This window comes from Toxotes jaculatrix, chromosome 22 (assembly GCF_017976425.1).
Source record: "Toxotes jaculatrix isolate fToxJac2 chromosome 22, fToxJac2.pri, whole genome shotgun sequence".
Taxonomy (NCBI): domain Eukaryota; kingdom Metazoa; phylum Chordata; class Actinopteri; family Toxotidae; genus Toxotes; species Toxotes jaculatrix.
Window position 1 is genome coordinate 11,895,229 of NC_054415.1, and position 23,639 is coordinate 11,918,867.

General features: G+C 40.7%; 1 protein-coding gene across 1 annotated transcript in view; it reads right to left on the minus strand.

Annotated features, from left to right (window-relative positions):
• Positions 1 to 2,189: 2,189 nt before the first annotated feature.
• The window catches only part of LOC121176034 (copine-8), a 73,028-nt gene continuing 51,578 nt past the window's right edge, over positions 2,190 to 23,639 (minus strand). Inside the window, exons 14-20 of the mRNA XM_041029966.1 lie at positions 17,482 to 17,528; positions 16,084 to 16,265; positions 15,601 to 15,728; positions 13,579 to 13,681; positions 12,187 to 12,244; positions 11,923 to 11,996; positions 2,190 to 7,866 (exon numbers count right to left, since the gene is read on the minus strand). Of these exons, the coding sequence (XP_040885900.1) occupies positions 7,678 to 7,866; positions 11,923 to 11,996; positions 12,187 to 12,244; positions 13,579 to 13,681; positions 15,601 to 15,728; positions 16,084 to 16,265; positions 17,482 to 17,528 (781 nt within the window). The 3' untranslated portion in view covers positions 2,190 to 7,677. The remainder of the gene's footprint in view (positions 7,867 to 11,922; positions 11,997 to 12,186; positions 12,245 to 13,578; positions 13,682 to 15,600; positions 15,729 to 16,083; positions 16,266 to 17,481; positions 17,529 to 23,639) is intronic.

The following is a 23,639-nucleotide window of genomic DNA, read 5'->3' on the forward strand; positions in this document are numbered from 1 at the left end:
ATATACACAGGATGGTTGATGGTGATTGATTGGACAGCAGGACACCGCGTGCATACGTGATCACGTCTGTCCGTGTCACCATCAGCCAGCTTTATTATAAACATAATGTGGATATGTTTACTGTGGATGTCCTGCTTTAATTCACACATGACAAGTCATCTATTCTGAAATGTCAGTGATGTGTTCAAGTCCGTGCTGACAAGCTGGAAAATTCCACTGTATTATACCCTAATAGTAAATATCTGCCATCTCTGGTGTTGGTTGGACTTCAGGATTTGTTTTAACAGGAGGAATTTATTGTTTTGGGAGCATCAATCAATCAATCAATCAATCAACAGCAATACTGACCACAGTGTACAATGATGGAGAGATTCCCCAGATTTCAGAGTAAAAGGTCAAATTTGATAGTTTTATGTTTTGTTTTGGTTTGTTTTTTTTTTTTTGGCTTGACAAGTGATCAGCACTAATCTGCAGTAAGAAACCAAGAGCCTGACATTAATTTGTTAATTCATAGTAACAACATATCATCTGTTGGTTCTGTTGGTCTGATTGTAACTTCAGCAAGCAAATAATTGGCAGTAAACCCACATGTTGTTGACGCTCCATCGTCCTCAGTACAACACACTGTTTAATAAAGTGACAGACCCGAACAGCTAGTCCACATACAGTATGTGACACATTGTCACGTGTTCCTTATCAGGCCAGAGACACATGCAAAGTGAGTGGGAGGTTGAGGGAATAACGCTAATTGAGACTTTCATACATGAAGGCAGGCGGAGACTAATGAAGTTACCATGTAAACAGCAGCTTGTACGGACGCACATGATGGTGATTAGTGAGCTGGAAGCAGAGTGAAAGAAGTTTGCCCGGAAAGTTTGTCACCAGAGAGTCTGAGTTAAATGGCTGGTGAAGGTGAGGTGGGAAGTAAGCGTGTCCCGTGGCAACGAGCTGGTGAAGTTTCAGAAGTAGTTGGAGTGTTCATGAGACCTTAAAAATAGCAAATAGCAACATAAACAGCAACACGAACACAGCAGTACGTCGCTCATTCCCTCCACCCCTGCACCAACCAACCCCAAACTAACCACAGACCTTTTGTTTCCAACCTTTTTGGCCTTAAATCACAGCTGTGTCTCCTTGCAACCCCTCTACACAGGTTGCACCTGCCTACGGGCTGTGACCACTTCAACCTGCAGAGGGGAAGTTATCCAGTAATTCACAACAAAAATACAAAAATCAGCCAATTTGTTTGTTCTTTTTCTGCTCTCCTGGTCTCTCAGCCTCCTCAGTCTTTTTGCAACACCTGGTGAAGTCCCAACCTTCAGGCTGGAGACTGAAAGTTCATGAGCTATAGCAAGAAACTGAATAAGTGTATCTTCCCACATGTTTATTCATTGTTTTTCCAGCTATTTTTTTTTTGACATTATCTGTAACTTATGACTGTTATTAACCCATCTCCACAGGCAGTGGGAAGACAATCACTCCTCCAGCACAACTCTGTAACCCCTCTGTTAGTCTGAGTGGCACAACTGAGACTGAGGATATCCTAAAATGCTGACAAAAAACAAAAAAAAAAACAAAACAAAAGCTGAATCGTGACTTTTGAAAATCAGGAATCTCAGCACCTGTCAAAGCACTTGCTGAGTTTTCAAGCGTTGATGAAGAATGCCATCAACCCCCAGCGGGTTCTACAAATCTGGGTATTTCTGTGTGACGGGGGCCAGTGACAGTCTTACTAATTGCCTCTTTAAACAGGTGCCAATTAACTTCAGAAATAAAAACTGAGAAATAAATATTTTCCCATTTTATATTTGAGGAAATAGCTGCCACCTCAGCAGGCAGATGACAGAAGATTCAGATTCACACCAGGAGTGGGAGGTGAATCTGAATGATTCACACAAACAGGAAGACGTGCCAGTGAGAACATCTTTGACTTCGATAGACGGTTCTTGTTTTGCAGTATTGTTCAGTGCCTTGCTCAAAGGCCAGTCTTCCTGTGTCCATGTTCTTTGGAGGCTTTTGGTGTGGGAAGACTTTTCTGCATTGCAATCATCTTCTCAGATATTACTCCTGATAAACCATGAATGAAAGAGAGCAGAGGAGAGAAGAGATGGACACTAAGGAAAGGAAAAGAGGAGAGGATGAAAGAATTCTTCAAAAGAAAAAACACTGGAGGAAATGTCCAGCAAATGTTGTGTTTAATATGAATATTTATTTAAAAATCAATAGTTTGATACAGAAATAGTCATCTATTATATGTATTATCAGACAATCAGTACTTCAGCCATGCTTTCTCTGATTAATCACGGTTTCAAAAAAGTACAAGATCATTTTTTTGTTTGTTTTTTGTTTTGTTTTTTTGTTCCCATAATTGAACTTGTGCAAAGAAAATACACTAGAAAGCAATAGAAACACTGACACAAAATAGATAACGATTAAATTCCTTTAAACAATTCATTTTTCTGAAGAAGGCATCGCACAATTCCAAGAAAATCAGTGAAAGATTTAAGGCCATTTTGTACAGTTAATTTTCATATAGATTTTTTTTTTATATTTCAAAACACTCAGTTTTTAACAAAAGGAACTGGTGCATCCTTTGTAAAACTGTACATGCAAACATAGTGCACGTTGTTAAGAAGATATGACAAGCATACAATATAGTATTTGGATAGCTTTAGTAAACAAAGATCTTATGTGTAACACCTCACATGGTCTATTAAAACTCTCTTATAAAGGTGCCTCACAGGCACGAGCACACATACGCACACACACGCACACACACACACTAGAGTGCACACGCGCAAAGTATACTTATATCAAACACATGCATGCGTACACACACAGACACACACACATACATACAGTCGCGGCTTCATGGGGCTTAGTTAGTGAGCGAGGAAGAAAGAAAATATATTTATGTATATAAGTCCAGCCGAAGCACCACAAACATATACACGTTACTGTGGTAGTAAGTTGTGTTTGTGTGTGTGTGTGTGTGTGAGTACGGAGGCAAATAAAGGCCAAAATAATTCAAATTTTTATAAGCAACTGAATAAATGTTGAAAATGTAATATCACTGACTTTACAGTGATATCTGAAATATTTTACTTTGAAACCTATTTATCTACTTCCTTTTTCATTTCAATTATGTGAAATTACCTACATACATTTTCAAACAGGAGAATCTAAAGCACATCAATTTAGATAATTTGGATAATATCTAATGTTCAGTTCTATGAATCCATTAGAATTTAAATGCCAAAGGTAAGTATTGTTTAATTTTTTTGTATGATTAAACTTTACAGTTAGGTTTTCTGTTGCTTATAAAATTCAAATCTGTCCTTATGTCCTTTTTCTGTTTCCATACTGTGTTCTGCTCTGGTCGACAAGCCTTGTTCTGGAATTAGGTGAAATAAGGATGTAGTAAGACGAAGTAAGAGATGTATGTTCCTACCCTGAAAGGATTTGTTGTAGAACACAAAACTAGAAACAGGAGGTAGTTTGCTGTTCAGATAGCATGACGGGGGCATCCTGTGGGCTGTCTGTCTGTCCTGGGTCTGGGCCGATTATCAAACACAAAAATGTCAAGAAATCCAAAGAAAAAGAAAAAGGCTTGAAGAAATGTGGGAAATATCTAAAAGGTAGAGTAAAATCACTTTAACCTCTTCCCACGTGCCATCTTTTCTGATGGGTCATGTTTTAATCTTTAAATCGAGATGATGTAACATTTAACAGAAGGAATAAAACATTCTTCCACATCAGTAAAATCTCTTCATCTATTTAATACACTCGTGAGATTTTTTCCACTACAGCTTTATCTGTTCTAGTATGAGCTTTAGTAGTTAATGTTAAGTAATGTTAGGAAACTTTAGACATTGTTGTGGAACTGACATTACTAACTCAGTTTGCTGACCAGAGGCTGGAGCAACAAAAATAAAACCCAAGTAGTAATAACCCATAGTTTTGCTGCAGCAAAGGTTTTGCTTTTATCTTTCGATACAGTGATTTGTCTCCACCAGAAGGGATTCATGCTCAACCGTCACCAAGGACTAATGTCAAAAACTTGTCTAACTCTGAGCAGGTAGCCCCACTTCCCCCTCAAAAATCCCTGCTCTGCCCGTCCAATCAACAAAAGCTACAATAAAGCCGACTGTGACCCTCGCAGTGTCGGATCTCTAACAGTTTGGAGGATGAAGTTTTACAGTGTATCTGCTGAGGCAGTAATGAGCTCCTTATTTTGACCTGCAGTCCTAATGATGTGTCCAGCTATGCTTTGAACACAGCGGGTAGCTACAAGGGTGTGACTGCAACGACTAAGCACACACACACATAGTCATACAGTTAGTCCCGCCATATTTGCGTTGCTACAGTAGCAATATACGGAGAGACTGTGAGAAAAGAACGATGAACATGGGAACGTCACGCAACTTGACAAGGCAGCAATGTAAGATGTTCAAAACAGAGTAAAAAATGTTCAGAGTCCTTTTTTTTCTTGTGGTAATTTAGCAGTGAGACTGAGCCACAAGCAAACTTTTCATGAAATACAGAGTGTAGAAAGTGTTAATTTGAAAATGATGTAATCCAAATCTCTTTCTTCTTTTAACAGAAGAAGACAAGAGGAGGTTTAAGATCCACATACTGTGACTTTAGCCAGACATTTCAGAAAAAAAAAACAAAAACATTATATGACTGTGCAAGTCATAATGAGCCTGTTGTCGTATTGTGGGACTGATGAACGTCAAGGCTAAAAATTTCACCACAAACCAACAGCACAGGTGCATCCATGACTGTGGGACAAAAAAAAAAAACTTGACTCTGTAATCAGCTGATCTGAAACCAGGCAAAGTTACACAGCAGGTTGACGCCTTGGTGCAGCTAAGAGTGATGAGTGTCATTAAAAAGTCTTATAAGACGTCAGAGATAGTCTGAGGATGATGTGGTGGTCATGAGCATTGGTCATTACAGTGATTTATATAAAATAAAACATGAGAATAACATTAAATAGAATGTAGTACATATATTCAAATCTAGAAAGTAAATTGATGAATATAGAGAAAAAAATCATTAGAACAGCCAGAAACCATTTTGTATGTAAGAGGTTATGTAGTAATATACAATATGTGTGTTTTCAAAATTGGATTCAATAATAACACTAAATTTGTTTATATATTTCACAGATAGTTAATTACTGACCGTTACTCAGTGTTTGCTGTGTCGTCACTTTGATACTGTCTGGTCTGACTTAGTGATTAGATGTGTAAAAATCTGCAAACATCAGGTTCACTAGAAAAAAAAGTCAGATAAGTCAAATAAGTTTTGGTAACGTGAAGCAAACCATTATAAGTGTCAATACAACGAAAATACTGCGAGCTTTAACTTCACTGCAATGCTAAAATAACCGTTCACATTTTTTGGTGCCGCAGTGTAATTCACTTACTGTCCAATAAATGTTCAAATCTTCATGCGTTCCCGCTTTTTTTTTTTGTAAGACTTTTTAAACATTCCATCTCGTGTTGTTTTAAAAGAAATAGCTGTTTCATAGTCAGATAATCTCACATCTCATTCACATCATCATGACCACTCACCACTGAAACACACAGTCATTACAACACAAATCCTCTCATTCTTCACTAGAAACGATCATTCGATGTTAAATTGGGAACTTGTCGGACGTTGTCGCTGACTGACAGAAATCACACAAATCGTCCTTTCACATATGATTGGCACACATACATCATAGAAACAAACATAGAAAAAGCTATATCAAAGGTGCAATTAAAATTTACACACACACACACACACACACAAAACTAATTAAAAATAAAATGGAACAAAAAAGCAAACATAGGGAAAGTGTGTTTTTCTCTGCATTTTTGACCACTGGGCTCTTTTTGCTCAAACAGTTTTCTGTTTGAGAGCAGCTGCTGTCGTTTTTAACACGGGGCAGGGATGTGGGTGTTAGACGACACAATGAGACGAAACCCCTGGGCACGTGGGCATCCTATTGCCAAGGCAGTTTGGAGGACAGAGACAGAGACAGAAAGAGAGAGAGAGAAAGAGAGAGAGAGAGTGGAGCTATGTTGCCATTCAACAGTCAATAAATGCTTCGCAAAAATATAATTCAAATATTCAAAAACACAAACTGCATGATTTGAATCTTGGCTAGAACAAACACACTGGCCTTTCAAATGTAAAAAAGCTGTTGTTAATGTTGGCTGTGTTTCGTTTTTTCTTTCAAAGAAACAACAAATGCACTTGGAGATAACGATCATAATGCACATTCTGGCTCCTGAAGACAATGGAAACCTTATACAGGGATATCACATTTCTAAAAAAAAAATTAGGACTGATATATTTTACATATCAGAATGCCCAAATATTAAATCGTTAACTGTTATGGAGTCAATCTGAAGGTCTGATCATGGGAAGTGAACCAAAAATGAGTTGTATTTGCATAAAAAGCATAAGTATGTTGTATTTTTCATTCATCTCTTCTATTAAAACTTTTAAAAAAAAGTTGGATGGAAACACAGCTAGTAAAAGTGACAGAGGCACAAAAGAAAGGAAAGAAAGAGATAGACAGGAAGAGAGGCTGGAACAGGGAGACAGTTTGACTTCTCAGGCCTGAGAGCAGTGCAGACAGACAGACAGACAGACAGGGTGAAGTGACAGTTAGAGAAACAGGCAGACAGACACTCACCCGCCACAGACGGACGGACAGATGGGTAGAAGAGGTAGTGCAGGGCCACTAAATGCATGCACTTGACTGAGGCTACACTCATGCAAAAGGTTAATACAAACACTAGAATACAGTACGGTACGGTACAGCACGGTACGGTACGGTACAGAAGGGCTACCAGGACCTGCACTGCTGCTACCTGACACACATGCCAGGAAAGAGAGAGAGAGAGAGAGAGAGAGAGAGAGAGAGAGAGAGAGAGAGAGAGAGAGAGAGAGAGAGAGAGTTACATTAGAGAGTTACATTAGAGAGTATTAGAGAATCAGAGTATAACAAGCTTCATACTGAAACTATGTGAATATAAAAGTATCAACAGTAAAAATCCTTGTTAGCATTTACTGTAAACAATGAGTGAGCTGGAGAGAGAGAGAGAGAGAGAGAGAGAGAGAGAGAGAGAGAGAGAGAGAGAGAGAGAAGAAGTTACATATGTCCAGTTATTTACAGGAGAAGTCAGTGTTCATTTAAGATCAAGTGATTCCTTTGTTTTGTCTGGAGACATTCTCTTTACAGTGTTTCTAAAGAACGGCCCTTCATTCCTCTTTTCCTTCATTCCTTTCCTCCTCCCTTCCTTCCTTCATCAGGTGGATCAGGCAGACAAGATCACTCCCCGCTTGAATCCAGACTCTCCAAACTCTCTCCAAACTCGCCTGTCCGAGTTTCCCAGGCAACACACACAGACACACACTCACAAAAAAAAAAAAAAAAAAATCCAGACAGCAACAGGAATGCTTGACAGTGGAAGTAAACAGACTCTCATTGGCTTTTCCTGCCCTCAAAGCAACACTCTCTTGGCCCGACATGCAGCTTCCTGAACACAAGAAAGACCACCGTGATCCACGACGACAAGGCATGGAGAGCGGCTTTAAGGAAATGGAAGTACTTCGCGCGTTAAGTCCGTTAGGTTGACCCCTGACTCCGAAAACCTTTCTCCACATCGCTACTCATATCTGCGTTTGGAGGGGTTGGCCTGGTGGTGTGTAGGGTGGCGGTGCCGGCGACGGTTTGATCCCACGGGTCCTCATGTAGGAGAGGAACTGGTCGGGGATCTCGGCCAAGACGTCTTTGGCGAGCCGGGCCATGCTCAGGATGTGGTTCCCAGTCCGGTCGATGTAGTCCCTGAATGGGACAAACTAATTGGGAGGAGAGGAAAGGAACATGAGTTCAAGTGATCTTGAAAAGAAGAGATGGAAAACGGAGGTTGAGGAAGTGGAGACAAGACAGAAGGAAATTCATAATCTGCAACTGTTCACATGTCTGGCTACATGTCATACCTACATAACTAACTGAGCTGTACTTTAAAGGGTACTGCAATTTGTGGTGTTACAGGTTATGTTTAAACCTATCGACAACCCCCAGTGTTTGAATTTGGCCCTTGCAGTTCAGTGTTACACTGCAGAGTGAGAGCTAATGTCAGCAGCTCTTTTCTGGTTTTTATTGTATTCGATTGAAGTTTACACTCCAGCAAACTCATTACCTTGTCAGGCTCATCAGTTAATCCTCATCAAGCCGAGTCAAGTGGAAACATTAAAAAGCCAGCTGGAGTTTGTGTTTTCAGCCAACTCATTTGGCGTCACTTAAATTGCTAGTTACCTAGATACAGATAAAATCTGCAAGTGACAGTCATTTGAGCTGGTAAAAAAATCAGTGTGTGCCAGCTAGAAATGAGAAGCCTGCTTTTGTCTTCTCCTGTCTGAAATCAGGGATCCATTGTTTCGAAAATAACTATGAATTTTGAGATGTAAATCTGCCGCCATCTACCACCAACAGGTGTAGCAACAGCAACAAAGGGTGGCGGGGCTTAGGGAATGGTCCCAGTGGTCAGTTGAGATGAGTAGCAGTGAATGGAAAGACAGTTGGTGTTATAAAGAAAGGGAAATGAGGAAAGTAACAGAGCAGATGGAGCAGAGATGGAGTGAATGGAGGATGAAAAGGGGTGAGAAAGAAGAGGAGCAGAGGAATGAGGGTGAAATTTACAGGAGTGGAAAGGTGGGGAGAGTGGTGAAAAAAAGAAGAATAAAGAACTTCAGAAAAAGAATTCTAATTATACCACATTATCCATCCTTTTAGTTTTAAGTAAGTGGAAGATGTGCTTATGACCTGAAAGATTATTTTTGTAAAAACACAACCATCCCACCAGTCTAGATCACAAACTGGCACTGCTGCAGAGAAGAGAGTCCAGGCTAATTAAGACACTGCAGATTTGCCTTATTTTCTGAAATGAAACTCCGGTGTCTGATTGTCATGCACAAAGGAGGGGGTGAATATCAGAAAACTTCCTAGTAAACAACAGTTGGAGCACACTCTGATCCCTGAGGTGACGGAGATGAGCAGCAAATGTACATGAAAAGTGCAAATTAGTGATGTCATGTTTTTACTGAGAATACTCTGTAGTAAAAATCTGCTGATGCTGTGTGGGGCTGCTGGCATGTGAAAATGAGCAGTTTCGGGTTCTGAGACCAAGAGAAGAGGTGGGCACAGAGCCAGCAGACGCAAACCAGGCCCTGCTTAGCCCTAGCAAATGTATGGGATTACTGGGATCTAATATTAGACTGAAAATATACGGGGTCAAGCGGGGGATCAGCATCGCTAATTTTCACAACAGCAAAGTCAAGAGCTGGTTGATAACAAGTCTGAACCCCAAATGATGTGAGGAAGTTTTTTTTTGCCATTTGTCACATGGTGTGGAGATGCAGCGATCTGACTTTTTCTCTTGTGATTCCAGTTCTAGCATCTCAGTTAAGCGTATGCTGATGCTGATTCCTGGTATCAGCGGCCTCTTTTACTTTTATTTTATTTTAAATCTAAACACCTCTCTGCATGGAACTCATTAGGATCATTTTATTATAAGGTAATATAAGGCCAGGGATTGCTGTGATTTAATAAGCATAACTGATCATGTAAATAAAAATATGGGTTGTTTAGATCTGGCTAAACTGTTGGCCTGTTTACATTCCTTGCCATGTCAGACTTAGCAATGCCTTCATGTTCCCAGATCTCAGCAATGTGAGATAAGGACCAAAACTACGAATATAAGATGGAAGTTGTAATAAAATGACTAAATTCAAACTACAGCATTAGATGTATTCAAACCACTGAAGCATTGACACTTAAGTGGACATCCAGACTTTATAATAGTTTTATTTCTATAGTTTTTCAGTGTTTTGCTGAAGGACCCTTGGACACATTTTGTACTTGACTTCTTTAGCTACCAGGTCGCTCTGTTCCAGCTCATTATTTACATCTCCACACTGCTGCCTCCTTCATAATCCTGATTGTGATTTAATAAATGCTTGCACATTTCAAAGATAGTTTCGTGTCACAAACCTTCACAGGTTATATGCTCTTACATGGAAGATTATGCTGAACTAAATGCGGACAGATTTGAGGACGTCTCTGTTTTATTTGCTTAATGAGCTGTTGTCACCTACAGTCGCAGGATCATATGAGGGGCCAATTTGTGCTGGAAAAGCTCGCTGCAAAATGTAAACCTCTCCATGTCACTCTGGGTTATTAGCTTACTGATAATGAGAGCCTGTAGGCAGAGCTGGTGTAATGTTCCAGTACTGAAACTTTTACACCATCTCCAGGTCTTTTCTACATAGAGTGTCTGTGTACATTTGTGTGTGTGTGTGTGTGTGTGTACTTCAGCTTGTTAAAAAGCAAGATATGGCAGTGGTGGTTTAAAGGTCATGGAAGAGAAAAGCGTGACTTCACAGTGTCACAACCAAGCAAACAGCCTACTCTGAATGTTTGCTTGTTTCTTCCCTTCGCCTTGATTCCAGGGAAAGACATAAACATGAAAAATAATTACTTGCCAATGTGGGCTGAAAAACAAAGAAGGATACAAATATAACTGTAGGATGGATGAATGTCTGGTTCGACACATGATCGATGTGTTAAAGGAATTAATAAAGACAAACTATTCACAGTGACATTTTGAGCTTACACATTCATGCATGTCTCTCTGCCTCTGTGGCCGTTTTCCAAATTCTACATGACAAAGTAAAAGGTGGGCTCTGAAGCAGATAAGCTGTCGCATTTCAGTGGAAAAAGTTGAATCTTTTTACTTCTGTCCTTAGTTTTTCACAGGTCTCGACTGACTGACTGACTGCAGACCTCACGCTGCCCTGTAGGCGTCTTAAGCCACGCATTAGGTCTGGGGTCAGAGCCGAAGGTCTCTGTTCATCCACTTTAATGAGAAAGTGAGACTGGGTGAAAGACAGAGAAAGAGGGATTTGGCAGACACTTCACAGTAACTGGGGAGCATGCCATTACGCCTGTGTGTATGCATCTGTCTTGCCATATGGGGTCTGGTGTACCATGGGGTTGAGGTGACCAGGCATCTGTCCCAGAGGTGGCCAGGCATCTGTCCCTATGGACAGGACTCAGGTGTTTTTAGCCGCTCACCTTTAAAAGCACAACGACAAGGTTCGCACACTAATCCTTCTGCACTTCCAAATAAATCCTGTGCAGAGCTGTGATTTGAGTCTTCCTGATGGTCTGTTTAACATTTTCCAACATCAACATATCACTGAACGAGGTTTGATACTTTTGCATAATCAAGTTAACAAATTACTCTTAGATCAAGATGACTGGCTGCAGTATTATGACTGCTGCATTTTTTATTTTTTTTAAACTAAGGCTGGATTACCAGCTGGGCAAATTGGGCAACTGCCCTGGGGCTCCAGAACTCCAGGGGCCCCAGAAGCTCCAGGCTTATTGTACGCCAACTGTTGGTGCTGATTTCATTTTAATGTTGTTGGGAATATTCACCACTAAAACATGAGGTGAAATGATAACGGCCTTTAGGTTATTTTCTGCTTTATTCCCTTCTCTTGAGATCTTGGATTGATCTAGTTTAAGGCCTTTACTATTTCAGTTTAGAGCTTCTAAGCTGTGTAAATTAACTAAATGACTGTGTCTAGTTAAAATTACCATGGAGCAAACCTGGGGTCAGGTACTATTCCAGCAGTTAAAGCTGTAAACACTGCACAGAGAAAGGGAGGAAGAGAGGAGTTAATAGGGGCCCAGCAAATGTTTGTCCCGGTGCCAGCTAGTGGTGTTAATTCAGCAATGATTTATATGATAAAATCTGAAAAAAGTGATGAGGATGAACCCAGGAGCTCAGTCATATTCTTGGATTTGTTTCATTTTTGATTTCGGTAAAAACAATCAGGAGTGTGTACCTGAACGATGTCTCTCTCAGCGTATCTTCCTCTGGATGAAATTCTGACTTCATCGCCGTCCAATTCAATCATGGCTGAGGAGAATAAAAAGGGTAAAAAAAAAAAAAATGCAGACCTCGCATGTGTGCATTATTTGTTAGTGCTGTTGAATTCTAAAAAGACCTAACTGCTAACATAGACATGCAAAATATCAATGAACCACAGTCACTGGAGGATCAACAACCCATTCATTACTCACAGATTCACAGGATCTTATTGACTTACCATCAAATTCTGCAGGTCCCACCCCCACAATGATGATTGACATCGGCAGACAAGAGGCCTGCAGGAGAGGGAAGAATAATATAAATAAATAAATATTTGATGCGTTTGAAAAAAATGAAAAACTTTTTTTTTGTAAAAAACAAAACAAAAAACAGTTTCTTTCTACGAGGGTCATAAATAGGGCTACTGAACTACAACTGAGCTGCAGCCTTATACCAGCCCTGTACAGCCTTTGTCTTCATCAGTGGTAAACAAAGCAGTCACGGATCATGTCGTGTTTAAGTCTTGCCAAGATGTATAATACATACAACATGTGTAAGCGTGTGTGTGAATCTTTGATGTGTGTGTTTTCGCTGCGTGGGTCGGGACATCACAGTGAATAATATTAGAGACGAGAGAATCAACAACACGGGCTTCACTCTATGACAGCTTACAAATGACATGTGTTTGTGTTGTGTGTGTGTGTGTGTGGGTATGTGTAAGCGTCAGAGTGTGGGTTAGAGAGAGAGAGAGGGTCCGCACTGTGTGCTCAGCGTATTTGAGTAATGTGTTGACCTCAGGCAGCAGAGCAATAGATGATCTTATCAAAAGATCTCATTTATTTTTTGCTCCCCACGGTACAGGTCGTTTCTACTGCCTGTTGCTCTTTTTTTTTTTTCTCCGCCTGTTCACTCATCTCTGCCGCTGCCTTCTTTCCTCCTTGTCACCTCTTTTTCTCTCCTTAACATTTCACTCTTCTCAGCCTCTTCTTCTTCTCTGCTTTCAAAGGCCTGAGATGGATCAGTGCTTCTGCAAAAAAATGGCTGTTGTTCACTGTTCTTTTTTGTTTGCATTCTACATGGCACTGTGGCTTCCCTCTGGGGCATGCTATGACTTGACAGTGATGGAGAGAACGGATGGAGGGCGAATAACATGCTGTCAAAAGTGAGAATGGCACGGAAAATACAAAAAAGAATAACAGGAGTAAAGACTCCTCAGTATATAATGTCAATATGAAACAATCCAAATCCTAATTTGAATGCACGTTTGTTCACGCTGAGATTTATATACCACATGGATCTGGCCAGGGTAACACTCTTTGTGTTTTAAGGTCAACAATATGTGCCTTTTCTTAATGGAGTAATTTCATTGTCAGTATATTTATAAGCTGACAGTGATCCACCAAACGCACTATATAAATTAAGTTTTATTATTTAGGGCTTTGATTGTGCCAAACTGTATCGGCTGTTTGGACCCACGTAAACTTGCAACAAAGTCTTGTTATCATTATTATTAGTAGTATTAAACACACTGACAGATGCCGTTAAAGGCTGTGAAAGATGAACTTTTTCCTTTTGTTTTGGGGGTCACGGTGCAGGGTCGGGTGTTAACAGCTACAACCGATGCCCTTACGTTGACAATAGACTCCTTGGTCTGGGCCATGTCTGAGATGACGCCGTCTGTGATGATGAGGAGCACAAAGTACTGGGAGCCATCCTTCACTGAAGCTGCGTACCTGGGCACAAAAACACACAAAACCATCTTTGTAGTTATTTCTGTGCTACCATCATGTGCTTTGTTTACCAGGATGATTCATTAGTTGGGCACATCAAGTGTCACTTAGTGTAGTTTTAAATAAAGTACTTCGCTTGTTCGCAAAAATTAAAAGTACACAAAAATAGCTGAGTGGGAATAAAGCATTCCCTATCCATTGAAAATGATTTCTCTCATTGAACAAATGTCACTTACTTCCCACTCTGCTTGCTGCTGCTTCTTTCTGTACATCTATCTTCATGTCAGTCCTACAGATCCTCAGCTTAATATGGCTCAATTTCTCCTGCAATTCTGAGTGTGACCTTTCACTCCCATGTGAGTCATGAACTGACTGTTACTGGTATTTACATACTGAGTTTATTTCAGTCACTTTGGATTCTTCTACATGTCACCTTTCTGCACAGGGAGGTTTGATCTGTGTGTATGTCTATCTCCTCCCCACACGAGATAACTGATACTGAGGTGTCTCTCACTGTAGATGATCAAAGCATCGCAGAGGGAGAAAAATGGGAGACTTAGGGCAAGAAGTAAAAAGTGGAAGTGAGAGAGTGGGGGAGAAGAAGCTGCGTGTCGGAGTGAAGCAAAATACTGCAGGGTAAAAAGGGGGCTGTTTTTAAAATATGAGGGCGGTCAACAAACAGAGGAGAGGAGATGGAGGTAGGATTTCAGGGACTGGGACTGCAGATGAGGGATGGGGGGATGAGGGACGAGTTTGTAGAATGTATGCTGATCAGTCTGGGCCTTATCCAGCTACTTTATATTTGATTTTTTTGTGTTTAGTTTTTCTGTACTTTGCATGGAGCAGAAGAGTGCTTTAGTGACAGACAACACAAATCCACATACACACAAATGTCGAGCAGAGTTGAAGAATATAGAGAAAAAAAGTCAAGCAAATGAAACAGGAGAGAAGACAGAAGAACTGATAGAAGAGAAGAGAAGAGAAGAGAAGGAGACCGCAGAACATTAGGGTGGAATGTTAAAGGAACAGTTTGACATTTCGGAGGTACACTAATTTTTTATGAGTGCATAGAGTTAGATAAGAAGATCAATACCACTCTCCTGTTTGTATGTTGAATATAGAGCTACAGCCAAAGAACAAGATAAAACAACAAACAACAAGACACAACAACAAGATACAACATGTTAATTAGTGAGTTTTAGGGGTAGTTTCAGTGGGACTGACAGATGAGTCAGGGAAAGGGAAAAAGGGTCAGGTGACACGACAGGCTGAATAAAATAAAACTGAACTCCTGCCTCTGTATTACTGCTTGTTTCATCATTTTCCTCCAGAGTGCATTTGCCTCCTCATGTGTAACTACGCAATTAAGACTAAATTACGCTCTAAATATGTGAAGTAACCTGATGAGAGACTTCACTTGAGCACATCTCTTTAATTACATACTTGCATGAATAGTTTGTTAATGCTTTTTTTTATGCTTTGAGAACTTTGTCTACATCATGTTTCTGCCTGGCTTTCCTGCGGAACAAATTATGTTCCTGTCAAAAAAGACACAAACAAACATGCAATCAGCTGTCAGGCACTTTCTCTGTTTGTGTCCTTAGCTTTTCACCCCTCTTCCTCTCACTCTTGTTAGCTACCTGGCAACACTCGCTGCACAGAGCTTATTAAAGAAAACCCGAGAACACATGTTGAGTGTCGATCGCGGAGTGAAATGTACTCGGTGTTCTTTCACGCATTTTCAAATGATCTGAAGTTCATTATACAACCAGCGAGAGCAAATACTCAAGTGTAAAACAGTGTGCGTGTGGTGTAATGAAAATTGAAATACAAAAACAAGGCTGTGAACATGTAAGCGTAGACAGGTGCTAACTGACAGTTTTTACATTAAATACCTTCAATCACGTGTGTATGTGTGTTACCTGGCCACATGGTTGATGACAGGGGAGAAGTTGGTGGGTCCGTAGAGCTGAACTGACTTCAGACTCTGGTAGTAGGCATCCATCACACCGTCAATACCTGTACAGTATGGGTTCTGAGGATTCCCGTTCTGCATTTAACAAAAAGAGAGGAGAGGAGGGGAGAGGAGAGAAGAGGAGGGGAGAGGAGAGGAGAGGAGAGGAGGGGAGAGGAGAGGAGAGGAGAGGAGGGGAGAGGAGAGGAAGGGAGATGATTAACTTACATGATTGATTTCAGATACATTCAACAGGTCCAGAGGCAGAGGAGAAGCAGATGGAGCAAACAAGCTCAGGGATTATTTATATATTCCACAGCGTTTTGTCTTGAAAGAGATGACAATTATTATAAATAAATTCAAAATTAACAACAGATTATTTATACACTCAGAGCAACTCCACTCTCCCAGTACTCTCTGCCTTCCATCCTCGTCTTGCTCTCACTCTCACCAAGGCAAACTCGTGGGATACCCGGCCGTCAGGTGGTAGCTTGGCTCCGAAGCCCAGAGCGGGGAACATCTTATCACTGTCGTAGTCCTGGATGATCTCCCCTACTGCTTTCAGGGCCATGGCGTAGGCATTCAGCTGGTAGGGACTCATGTAGTGGAGTGAGGTGGGCTGGGCTGGGTTACCTGTTTGTGATGTCGTGGGAAAACAAACACAGTCAGAGGATACTTTGTGGGCACAATAATGTTCTTGGTGTTTTAGAATAAAAGTGATCATAAGGCTCAGTGTTAAACCAGGATGAAAAAACTGAATATAAGCCCATTGAAAGTGCCTCTCTTGAAATGTACAGCTTTGACTTGACTTCATCCGAGTGACCAGTGTTTGTTATTGGCTCTTTCTGCATGAAACCACAGTTGCACTAAGGTTGACTGAGGCAACCGGTCAAAATGAAAACCACCAACATTAAGAACCTTGTTAAAATTCAGTTCAGCCAGATGCTTTCTTAAAGCCAGCAGGCTTTCACTATCTGCTGCAGGTGGTCTGTAGCCACCTATGGCTGTGATAAAATGGTCCTTACTGAGCCACAGCTCCAGGGCTATAAGTTCATATTGCATGCTGACAGAAAGTGAAGTTTAGGAAACTGAATAAATTCTGTTTGTAATATATCCCTCCAACTGATGGAAAGACTGTCAGAGGCTGACAGGGTGGATTTTACGGGAACCACTATCACTATTCGAAGAGCTACTTGAACTTATAAATTATATCATGTTTTGTGGTTCAATACAGCAGCCAGTGCTTTCAAAAACAACCAACTAATAGATCTCTAAGTGGTTCACCACTAGTGCTTTTTTATGGCACCACAACAAGTGTGGGTCATCTGACTCCATCACAGCATCACTGATGGAGCTAAACCGGCAGCTAATTAACGTGATGTAGTATTAATATGACAGTTGTCGTGACATGGCTTTTCATATTGCTGTTCAAGCTGTGTTTTAATAAACTGCAGATCTCCACTGGCCACCATTCGGTACAGAGATTTTAGAGAGAGCAAGAGGCAAGATCAAGTACACCTCAGCCTCAAACACGTTTTTTTACATCCACTGCCTGAAAGCTCTCATTTGATTTAATAGGATTTGGCTCTATTGCCGCCGCCTGTCCTGCTAGGACCGAGCTAAAGGGTAGACGGATAACACAGTCCTTAATCACAGCCATCATAGCGTGTTACAGCACTCAGCTTTATCTGCCAGGTGTGATGGAGAGGGCTATTAGGAAACACTTGATTTTCCATCTGCATATATTTGAATAAACGCTCCCTAGGAATTCAGCACACTTTGTGTGTCTTTATATGTGTGTGTGTGTGCGCACAAGAGCAGGTATGTGTGCGTTTACTTTAAGACTTACCATTGGAAGCTGTGAAATCAATGGCCACGGTGAAGTTAATCTGGGTCCTTGGAAGACAAAAGCAGAAAGATGATTGATTAATCATTTTCCTCCTCTCTTTCTGACACACACGCACAGGCACACACATCTGTGACTCAACAAGAAACAATCAGAAGACATGAATTGCAGACATAATCAGGTTAAAGTGATCAATGTTTCAGAGTGCAAACAGACTTCCTCCTGCCATTTAGCTGCGACAGTACTGGGGAGACAGTGAGTTACGGGGCTTTCGCACCAAACACAGTTAGGCTGGTGTTGCTCAGAGGAAGGTTGTTGTTTTTATCAGAGAACACAGCTACAGTCTTGTTAACAACTGAACAAGTGAAAGCACCCACCACGACTTTGCTCTCAGATTTCAACTACATTCATTTGTGACCCCAGACTCTAGGAAGTGCATCCAGCAGCATTCTGGTAGACAGGAGGTGAAATTTTTCAAATGCTAAATTAAATTACACAGACCAGCAGAGAATCTGATTTTGAGTAACCCAAAGTTACATAACAGTAATCAGCAATTATTAGGGGACTAACGTCAATTCTTTTTATGTAACCGCCAGCGGCAGTGTGTTTGCAGGCCTTTCTCTCGACAGTTTGTTGACATATCTGTGTCAAAAATTCCTGATGTCTCAGACTCGGAATTATAAAGTTAACAGTTTTTCTCACACTGCTAATTATGGTTTGAACAATATGACATGAAGGCGACAGTTAAGTGTAACAGCACTTTGAGCTAAGTACTAACACCTGCATTCAAGTATGTTCACATTAATAATGTTGATGTTTAACAGGCACAATGTTCACCATTTCACTGTTGTGACATTTCAAAGTGAAAAGCACAAATGGTGGGGCTAGAGGAAATGTCAGGGGATCACCAAAATCAGTTGGATTAATCCTCTGGGGGACAGAAATATTTGTACAAAATTTTGTGTCAGTGTGTTTTAAGGATTCTTGTAGTTGGATATCTGGACTTTTCAAAGAAGCCTTATCAAATGAAAGTCACTTACTGGACTGGCAGCCAAAATGGCTTGTTCCAAGCAGGAGAAAGTTCCAGTGTTTTCACTTATATTTGATAAGGCGTTTCTGCAGTGTGAGTGGATTTGACTTATGCAAATGTGAAAAAAAAACATGATAAGAGAGAGATGAAACAAGGCAGAGAAAAACATCACACACCAGAGCACCCAGCATGAGAGAGTGGCACGTCTCTCTATATCAAAACACTTCCCATCTTGTTAACCTGCAGGAACAGGATGTGGTTAAGCGCTCTGTCGGCCTGTCATAGCTTTTTCACACCAATCCCTACCCGCTGCCACACAACAAACACAGACACAAACACACACAAAAGCATCCCTGTCTATCTTACACACATCTTCTGCATTCAGATAGTGTCAAACTGCCAGTAGCTCATCATCTTTGTCACCTCAGCAGGTCATGTGAAGTGCAGGCCCTGTGTCGTCCAGAGGGGACAGAACAAGAGGCAAGGACGGAGGCAGGAAAATGTTGTAATGATCAGAGGCCAGTTCCAGAAAGCAGGTTTAACAAAGTCTGAACCTAACCCTGAACTCTGACTCTGATTAACTAATGGTTTTGAAAAAACCCATCAGCAATGGAGCTCCTGTGCAACAATTCACCATGGCAACAGGTAAATAATGAGCACAGCTTCCATTTTAATCCGGGGGGGTAGAAATATTAATGTGTGACAACGCATATGTATCTTTAAAAAACAAAGCAGCAGCAGTGAAAGACTCTGAGTTGGAGCGGAGAAGTGAGTCAGTAAGTTAATACAATGACATTTTATTCAGGAATGTTCCATCAGACCAACAACATGAGAAATGATTGTTCATAGATCGATATCTGATGTCTCTGAAGCTTCACACATACTTTTGTTTTCTCCATATCCGGAAGTGAAAACTCTGAGTTTCCCTCAACTAGGGATTAACAAACTCATAACTCTGTTATGTTAAATGAGAGGAGGGATTAAGAGAGAGTAGAAGAAGAGAAGAGACGTAGAACACGAGTAACATTCAACTCCGCACTTCTAGTTTTAATGTCAAAGATTCTTCTATTTTGGGAAAAGTATTACCTACATTCAAAATGAGTGGCTGCTTATCTTAGCTCAGAATAACTGACAATCAGCAGTCAGCACCACTCTGTGAGATTTCAGCAGCACTTACTGATGCGACTGCGTGGATGAACAAAGGGCGGTGAAAGCGTAAGTCATTCAGAGGCTGTCAGTCTTCGGAGTTGAGCTAAATTAGGGTCGAGTGGGCAAGTCTTTGCTTCTCGAATCTGTTTGATATTCAATTTTTTTTTTTGTCAACTGTCTGTTTGAATTTCTAGAAGATCTTTTTATCCTGGCAAAATTATTATTTCAGACAGCCAAAAAAGATACTTCTGTAAGATTTTTAGTAATGTCTCTTAACCAAAAAAAAGAAGAAAAAACATAAAAATCCATATAAAATTGCTTCTGTAGCTACTTACATTAATAGCATAGACCCTTGGTCTGGACTGAATAATCTCAATAAATATTGGATGGATTGCGATATAGAGCAAAAGTATAAGAAACCACCAGATAATGTCCAAAATCACTGTCATGAGCGAAAGCACAAGGCCACTCTTTGTTGATAAAAAGTTGATTGAATGTTTTCACCCAACGAGGATGCTGTAAAAGCTGACAAAAGGAGAATTACAGAATGGTCTGATTCCCTAAACAATAGAAAATGCCAGTAAAGTAGCTTTTCTAGGGGACAGCTGCAAGGACAAGAGGAGCAGAGAGAGGAGATCAGAGTGAATTCTGGTCCAGTTCCCCCATGCTGGCAGAGACAGGCTTCAGCCTAGCAGCCTAAATTATAAATGCCCTCTTTCTCTCCCACCAAAACCTCTCTCTGTCACATGCACACATAAAGTTTGAGGGAAGAACTTCCAGTTGTGGGAGAGTGAAGGGACAGCCAGGAGGACAAGGTCAATTAGAGGACAGACAACTGTTGGAAAAGAGAAAACATTTCAGCACAAGAAAATGACAATGTCAGAACTGCATCAGAAATAAGATTCACAATCGATTCGCAATTGCTGAGTCACTGTTTTTAATCAACAGAATCAAACCTTCAGAAGTCAGACTGTGAGTACTTTGTGCTATGATGCTCAAAAATTCACACTCAGTAGCATGATACCTTTAAAGTCAGTGCCAGCTTCTTGCTTTACCCTCCCCTAATCACCCCTAATGTTTGGCATCATCATTCTGATTCCTAATGGACATTATTAATATCCAGACCAGAACACAGGACACTCTCCAAAAGGTCAGCTATATCCTCTGCATTAATCAGACAAGAATTTGGGCATAGAGTCAGTTTAGTGGCTCTTGGGATTTTCCCTGGTGATGTGTGTTTCAGGATGTGGTACACACTGCCAGTTATCTTATTAAAGTCTTCCTTGTGTTTTACATTACTTTATTTATACAATCAAATTGCTTTCGCCTATTTCACCATCAAAGCTAGAATGAAATTAACTGCTGTTCCTTCTATTTCTCCAATTATGAAGACATTTGGCAATAAAGGTTATAAGGCAACATGCTTGGTATGTTTCCTGGCACAGGTTTACATTTCTTTCTGTGAAACAGAAAGTAACACACACACACCCACACTAAATATAAAGCACTTTCCCAAACGGAGACAAAACTACCTGACTGGAAAAGGGAGATCTGCAGTAAACAGGTTCAAACCAGAAAGGCTGCAAAATGTTCTGGCAGGTATGATAAGGGATTTCCACGAGCAGTGGTCTTAACCGCAACATCACATCACTGAGTTTCAGCAGAGGGAGGAGAGATGTGAGCTTAGCCTTCCTTAAAAAAACAAACCTTATCGTTCCGTGTCCTAAAGATAGAGGGAAACTTCTCCAGCCCTTTAAGGGCTGTTACCGGCTTTATCGTGTCATGTTTATTTATTTATTTATTTTTATTGGCCGCAATCCACCTCATGGCAAGTTCTCCTGAACCTTTGGCTTCAGACAGAAATACTTCTACAAACACATGCTCTATAAAATCAAAGTTTACCTGTCCCTCCCTGGGAGAATGGTGTTGAAAAAACACACAAATATGAAACTATGAGAGGAAATGGTTAGTTTGGCTGATAGGCTGTATATTAGCTACACCAATAAAGTCCACTTTTTTTGGTCTGACAAAAATTGACAGAGCAGAACAAAGACAGAGTTAGTTTCCACTGATTTATATCTCCTTTAATTCCTTAACTGTCTGTAATGTGTTGTGCTAACCTAATTTGGACAGCGAAGGGTTTCAGTGAGGAGACACACCCTTTGTTATCCGCCCCACTGCTGGGCAGCTCCGGTGAGTAATGGTAGGCTAAGTGCCTTCCTTTAACTGCATACTGAAAAGGCCTGTTCATTTTCAATTTCCCTTTTATTCACTACACAGTCTGCTTCCTGGTGTGTCTCTCTCTGTTTCTTAAACAGTGTGTTTTTTGTGTCTACCTTCATATTAGAGTGTGTGTATGTATTGTACTGGCCGTGACCATGACAACACCTTTGCCACTATGCTTTATCTTTAGAAGAACATGGTCGTCCATTCTGAATAGTGTGTATCTTTGATAATGTGTTTGGGATGACGGAGGGAATGCCTCCTTAGCAGCTGGTTTTCTGTCAGTCGCTGATCTTCCCCTGCTGTTAAAGCCCACCGTGACTCAGCAAGGACCCAATATATCAAAATACTGCCCAGCGGGGGAAGACTGCTGAGGAGGCTCCACACTATAGTCAAATAAGCGTTCCTGCAGATGGAACAGGCTGGATGCTAATGTCTCTCCTAAATTTACAAAGCCTCTAATTTCTAGACTACTGGAAGAGAAATCATTGCTAAAGTATTACTATGAGAGCCGTTTAGCTAAATTTTATCTATGCAGCAACAATATACACAGCATAAAAACACAATGAACTATATTTTCCTTTTTTTTACCCACCCCTTCAAAACAGCAGAGTGATTCCACTCAACTATGCACTTAACACTAAATATGTATATTTATACAGAATAAGGACAGTGGTGAAGTCGAAAAGCTAGTTTAAAGCCAAAGGCAGACACAGTAATGAGCATTTCCTTTCTTTCCTATTTAGAACACTATGTGAATAATACTAGAAAATGTTCTATTTAAGACAAAAAAAATGTTGGAAATGTTCCCAACAAGTCTCCTTTCCTCGTATATTTAAGTGCCAGAGGGAGATGTATGCATGAGCGCATTGAGTGGCCTAAAAACGGCATCAGAGGTTGTGCGACGTGAACTCTCCTGGTGATGTGCAAACAGATGTTGCTGGTTGGACAGTGTCCATCTGGCTTGAGGAGAGGAGAGAAGAGGAGAGAAGAGGAGAGGAGAGGAGAGATAAACAGCTCCTACCTGCATCAAGATAGATTAGCCTGAACACTGATGCTAGAAAACATATTGTGCTTTTTCATCTGTGGTATAACCCACCAGGTAAAAAGTCTTGGTTCCTTTAAAAGATTTGAATTTTTACAAATCTTCGCCTTGATGCTGAGTGTCTGTTCCCCTATCTAATGATAACCTCTCAGAATGATTTCAATACAAGCAGAGATCCCTCCTGCTTCTATTCTGGTTTCAATACTCAATTCACAAACCAAAACAAGGGGAAACAATATCTGTCACTGTGAGTGACAGGGCCGCCTTCAATGGTAGAACTCAAAATGAAAGATATAGCCGACAATTTTTCATTTTTATCCTCATGCTCATGAATAGAGACGTCTTTGTTGAAATCCATGGGTGGTAATAATGCTTTATCAGAGGGAGTGAAAAGAATGAGAGCTCTGGATTGAGACGGAGCCTTCTCAAATCAGTCATTTATGCTAATGCTGCCAGCAGATCATGTTCCTAATTAGGTCCAAATGAACAATTAGCTGATTGGGTTGAAGCTGCAAAAAGAGCTGTCAATCAGAAGATAAGAGAGCAGTGGGGAGGAGAGACGAAGGGAGGAGAGCTGGGAAGAGATACAAGGAAAAGATATGAAATGAATGGCAAAGTGACAAAATACCTGCGTAGATGGTCTAACAGGACTGGAATGTATGAGCCATTTTGGAGAAATGCAGAAGAGAGACAGAATCTAGGAGGATGTGCATT